This window comes from Ornithodoros turicata, chromosome 10, assembly GCF_037126465.1.
Source record: "Ornithodoros turicata isolate Travis chromosome 10, ASM3712646v1, whole genome shotgun sequence".
NCBI classification, from domain to species: domain Eukaryota; kingdom Metazoa; phylum Arthropoda; class Arachnida; order Ixodida; family Argasidae; genus Ornithodoros; species Ornithodoros turicata.
Window position 1 is genome coordinate 2,197,487 of NC_088210.1, and position 6,000 is coordinate 2,203,486.

The 6,000-nt window shown below is 50.9% G+C and overlaps 2 protein-coding genes across 6 annotated transcripts in view; both read left to right on the top strand.

Moving 5' to 3' along the window:
- LOC135370399 (zinc finger protein 883-like) overlaps positions 1-5,771 on the top strand; it is a 33,278-nt gene extending 27,507 nt beyond the window's left edge. For 3 of the 5 annotated variants that reach the window (XM_064604138.1, XM_064604140.1, XM_064604139.1), the window contains 2 exons: positions 2,308-4,104; positions 4,197-5,771. In XM_064604138.1, coding sequence (XP_064460208.1) covers positions 2,308-4,104; positions 4,197-4,303 — 1,904 coding nt within the window. In that variant the 3' untranslated portion in view covers positions 4,304-5,771. Of the gene's footprint in view, positions 1-2,307 lie in introns of all 5 variants that reach the window. The other 2 variants (XM_064604142.1, XM_064604141.1) reach the window with 2 other exon arrangements.
- LOC135370475 (zinc finger protein 233-like) lies at positions 4,312-4,719 on the top strand. The gene has a single exon (XM_064604225.1). The coding sequence runs from the start codon at positions 4,312-4,314 to the stop codon at positions 4,717-4,719; it is 408 nt and encodes a 135-aa protein (XP_064460295.1).
- Positions 5,772-6,000: the final 229 nt, after the last annotated feature.

Sequence of the window (6,000 nt, forward strand, 5' to 3'; positions counted from 1 at the left end):
ATTCGGTCCACAACAGGCTGGTCATATGCGCGCGCTTCCGGTTCTTCTCGCATTACGCGCACTCTACTGCTTGCGCCATCACCGTCGGGCGACTTCACTGTTTCTCGTCAGCCTTCAGAATAATTCAAACTGCCGATTGGGGAAAGGCTATAATACTTCTGGTCGATGGATGTCAACTTCCTTCCACGACGATGTTCGTCGATGATTACCAGCTTTTTGTTTTTTACGCGCTTTTATAATTTCGAGCTCCACAGGGATGTTGCGCTTTTCCTTTCTTTCGTTTGCGATGCCGTCTTTGATCCCAACTTCAACTTCCAACTCTTCTCTTCATACTGATTCGAGACTGTTCAATTTCCACGGAAACGCGACATACGGCTTCGCAAAAAAAGAACAAAAAAAGAAACACGGCAGCGAATCGTCCCTCTAAAATGGGACGTGTGGTTACCCTGCTAAACTTCCTAATCTAGGGACTTTATACCCTGCACCCTACCAACGCCACCTAGATAGAGAAAGCCTATGCATTGCCTCCTCTCCCTCCTTCGCTACTTGGTCATATATAGTCAGAATTTGTCTGCTATTGCGATTCACCGTTCCGCAAAATTCAAGAACCCGCAAATGATTGCAGCTCACCTGGAACCTGCAGAGCTAAATATTTAGACAAAAAGTGCAACACGCACTCCCAGGATATGACTTTTGAGAAAGATTGAGACAGTTTGGCGCTTTATTCCCCAAGTTTTCCCGTTTTGAACGCGGGGGGCGTTCGATCACACCTCGCAGACGACGGTGGCTCGTCTTCACCGCTACACGACCGCTGAAAGCACTTTCCTGATTGTCTACAGCCGTTGAAATCACGATCCTGATTGGCTGACTCTCAACTGTTACGTCAAGTTGATGAGCGCGCACGCTTTCTGTATCTAGGTGGTGTTGACCGTTGCACGTGAAAAGAAAATTGGAACCGGACCGCCGTTTGTATAAAGGTATTAATCGTCTCTGGAGGTACTGCTCGCGACAGGTTGTCTGAAATCTCCAGTCTGTGGCAGAGCGGTGCCCTATCGGCGGTGTCGCATACGAAGGAACTATACCAATACAGCTTTGTAGGGGAGGCCGCTATCCCCCACTCTGTCATACTATTGACGACACCCAAGTATCCAGGGTTACTTCTCGCGACAGGTGGCGACTGCGCGCGACTTCCCCTCGGAGTCGGTTTATGGTATAGTTCCTTCGAGTGCGACACCGGCAATACAGGACCGCTCAGCCACAGGCTGGAGATTTCAGACAACCGTGTCGCGAGCAGCACTTCCATGGCGGGACATCTGGCTCACCAGAAGACGTGTACCTTGCACACGGTACTCTCGTCGAAACCGTCAAGTGGACGGGCGCTGGTGAAAACACTAATCGTGTTGGCTGTACAGCACCCCTGGCAGCACGATGCACCGAAAGTCGAGTGCAATAGGGGTTGATGGTACGTGTCTTACCAACGTCCTTTAGTTTCAAGAGTCTCTTCAAGGCGCGTTCCAACCACCCGTCCATCCCCTATTGCGCTCCACTTTCAGTACGTTGCGCTGCTTGGGACTTTGCCTGTTAGAACCGATATCATATCCTCCGATAACAGTTCCCGCCCCCTTTATAGATCTGCATCGAATGGCGTGATTGTACGGCAGGGTATCACACGCTGTTACAGAGACGACGCGCCATAACCTTGAGGAAGGAGCAGAGACAATTGGGACGGCTTAGTGGGCAGGCACTGATGCTCCGTTCAAAAATCTCTGCGTTGGCTGCGGTCCAGAACGAGTGTCAACCTTGATGCAGGACAAATGCCGCCACTTTCGCGATCTGCCGCAAGTTTCACAATTATTGAGAGAAAAAGAAAAAAAGAAACTGCTATAGGGCAGAACTAAGTTATACCCACCAAGTATACGTAACATTGTAACAGGTGTGGTATTGGCTTCAGGGGAACGTGCTAAATCTTCCGCGACAACTGGGGTCAAATGACTCCAGTAATTTCGCCCCCCTGTCCCTCGCGAACGGTTTTACTCCCCGACGGTGAAACTGGGTGATTTTCTCGTTGTTGGTCAAAGCCTATGGCCAATCGAATCGAAGATTCTAATGTTACGTAAGTGTTACGTCAGCTGAAGAGGCAAAACAGGAAATGGCAGTTTCAACAGGAAGCCGGCAGTTGGTTCCGAATTCGACGTGCTTGATATTTTATGAAAAAACGTGAACAAAATTTAGCGAAACTTTTCTTCTTCTCGGAAGGCACCTCCAAGTGGATACCACGTTAACTTTAGAATTCCGGATTCTTCGCAGAGACCACCTTTAAGGGCCTGCCCAGAGGCACTTGTGATGAAACATCTTCAGGTGGTACATCTACAAGTGCACAGTTCAACATCGACACAAAAACAGCTGAGCAGCGATTTAACAACACTGCACTAGTCATCGAGGACGGTCGACCCACAGAGCGACATCCAGACCAGACCAAGCCACGTGCACTTGCATGCAAGTCGAAAGCGAGCCTGAAACGCCACATGTTAGCACAACAGCGTCACGAGTCCAAAAAGTGTTCCACTATTCCTCCATCGGACGCTCAAATGGGAGAGAAGAGTTTTGGGTGCGACATTTCTTCATCTGCATTCTTGCAGTCTGGAAGTAACAAATACCATGTGCCGAAGTGTACCGAGAAGAAGCTGTACAAGTGTGATCTCTGCCCTGCACAATTCAGCCGGAGCGGGCACCTACAACGTCACAAGCGAGCACACACAGGCGAGAAGCCATACAAGTGCAATGCCTGCACTGCGGAGTTCAGTCGGAGCGAGCACCTACGACGTCACATGTGGGTGCACCCAGGCGAGAAGCCATACAAGTGCGATGTCTGCCCTGCAGAGTTCACTCGGAGCGGGCACCTACAGTACCACAGGCGGAAACACACAGGTGAGAAGCCATACAAGTGCGATGTCTGCCATGCAGAGTTCAGCCTGAGTGGGCACCTACAGCGTCACAAGCGGACACACACGGGCGAGAAGCCATACAAGTGCGATGTCTGCCCTGCAGAGTTCAGCATGAGTGGGCACCTACAGCGTCACAAGCGGACACACACGGGTGAGAAGCCATACAAGTGCGATGTCTGCCCTGCAGAGTTCACTCGGAGCGGGCACCTACAGTACCACAGGCGGAAACACACAGGTGAGAAGCCATACAAGTGCGATGTCTGCCATGCAGAGTTCAGCCTGAGTGGGCACCTACAGCGTCACAAACGGACGCACACGGGCGAGAAGCCATACAAGTGCGATGTCTGCCCTGCAGAGTTCACTCGGAGCGGGCACCTACAGTACCACAGGCGGAAACACACAGGTGAGAAGCCATACAAGTGCGATGTCTGCCATGCAGAGTTCAGCCTGAGTGGGCACCTACAGCGTCACAAGCGGACACACACGGGCGAGAAGCCATACAAGTGCGATGTCTGCCCTGCAGAGTTCAGCATGAGTGGGCACCTACAGCGTCACAAGCGGACACACACGGGTGAGAAGCCATACAAGTGCGATGTCTGCCATGCAGAGTTCAGCCTGAGTGGGCGCCTACAGCGTCACAAGCAGACACACACGGGCGAGAAGCCATACAAGTGCGATGTCTGCCATGCAGGGTTCAGCAGGGCCACGAACCTACAGCAGCACATGCGAACACACACGGGCGAGAAGCCATACAAGTGCGATGTCTGCCACGCAGAGTTCAGCAGGAGCGGGACCCTACAGCAGCACAAGCAGGTACACACAGGTGAGAAGCCATATAAATGCAATGTCTGCCCTGCGAAGTTCAGTCAGAGCGGACAGTTATGGCATCACAAGCGGACACACACGGGCGAGAAGCCATACAAGTGCGATATCTGCCCTGCGGAGTTCAGCAGGGGTGCGGACCTACAGAAGCACATGCGGACACACACGGGCGAGAAGCCATACAAGTGCGATCTGTGTCCTGCAGTGTTCAGACAGCGCTCAACCTTGTCACGTCACGAGCGGACACATACGGACGAGAAGCCATACAAGTGCGATCTCTGTCCTGGAGTGTTTAGACAGCGCGCAAGCTTGTCACGTCACAAGCGGAGACACACGGGTGAGCAGCCATAACATTGCAACCTCTGTCCTGCAGTGTTCATCCACAGCCCCAACTTGCAGTGTGATACAAGTGCGGTCTCTGTCCTGCAGAATATCACAAGCAGTTGTTCCACTATTCGTCCATCGGATGCTCAAATGGGAGAGACGAGTTTCGGGTGCGACATTTCTTCATCTGCATTCTTGCAGTCTGGGGGTGACAAGAACCATGTGCCGAAGTGTACCGAGAAGAAGCTGTACAAGTGTGATCTCTGCCCTGCAGAATTCAGCTGGAGCGGGCACCTACAACGTCACAAGCGAGCAGACAGGCGAGAAGCCATACAAGTGCAATGCCTGCACTGCGGAGTTCAGTCGGAGCGAGCACCTCCAACATCACAAGCGATCACACACAGGCCAGAATTGTTACAAGAGCGATGTGTGCCCTGCAGAATTCAGCCGGAGCGAGCACCTACAACGCTATAAGCGAGTACACATGGGCGAGAAGCCATACAAGTGCAATGCCTGCACTGCTGAGTTGCATCTACGGCGTCACATGTGCGCGCACATTGGCAAAGAGCCATACAAATGCGATGTCTGCCTCGCAAGTTTTCGCCAGAGCGGGACCCTACAGCTTTAAAAACGGACACACACGGACATGAAAGCACGATATCTGCCCTGCGGAGTTCAGCAAGAGCAATGGACCAGAGGAATCACAGGAAGACACACACAGGTGAGAAGCAGCGCACTCTGTTCTGCAAACTTGACGCGGAGCACAAACCTGCTGCTACAAGCGGACGTACATACGAGGGTGGTTCCTGGTTTGCGCCATTCCATCGACTCCTTTTTCGAAAGGGGATCACAGTAGCGCACCATAGTCTCATCCCCTGTGACAATTGACTTCAATATTTTTTCTTCGTTCTCTTGACAGAGCTCCAAAAACTCTTTCACACGTTGTCCAGTCGCGCTTTAATTTCTTTAGGCGAAAGTTCCTCTTTTGTCAAGAATTTTATCACAGCGCGGTACTTGATTTTTTCTACTTTAACTGAAGAGTGCACCCTGGCTGTTTGAAATGCCGCTCTCCAACCGACAAAAGCATGGAGAGGGTTGAGGGTGGTGCTCCGGCCCTCCAACAGATGGCGCCACGAGTCCTTAATCGCATTTTCAAATTCGCGCACATTTTCTACCTCGGGCCGGAAACTTATGGAACCACCCTCGTATGTGGGCGTGAAATGATACCTCTGTTCTGCAGAGTTCGGCAAGAGCACAGACACACGTCAGCCTGAGAAGAAGCTGCTAGCAGAGCACGAGGTAGTTCGGCCAGAGGCCGTACCTCTGGCTTCACACGTGGACCTGGGACAGACTTAGGTTAAAAACTGTAGTGCAGAGTAAAGTGCAGAGGTGACACACTCTTACACACGAACGTGTCCGTCCAGATGTCAAATATGTTCTTTCGCGTGTGCTCAGTCTGGAGACCTAAAGAAGCACGTGGCAATTCAGAGAGACGAAAGACTATAGGGATGCCACCTGTGAATCTCACTGTGTCTTGTTTCTGTTCGATTTTTTTGAAACTACCACACGTGGACAGACCGGAGCTGGATAGCGTATTCATGCATGTGAGATGAAAAAAATCCACTGCCAACAAACAAACAAACAAACAAAAATGGAAACAACAGCCTCAGACGGACTCTGAACTGCCAACCGAGGTTCATTTCTATGACCAAAATGCTTGTTTCCCTTTTATTATTGTCATAATGAATACTATCTTCGACATCATTTGTGTCTGTCTCCTCAACCAGTGGAAATAAAGAATGATTCTACATGTGTAACAAGTTGTAACCAATATCCACTAGAGCAACCTTTTGTGTCACGAGCATCTGTTGGAGAATACATTACATTTGTGAATTACATTTTAACACAC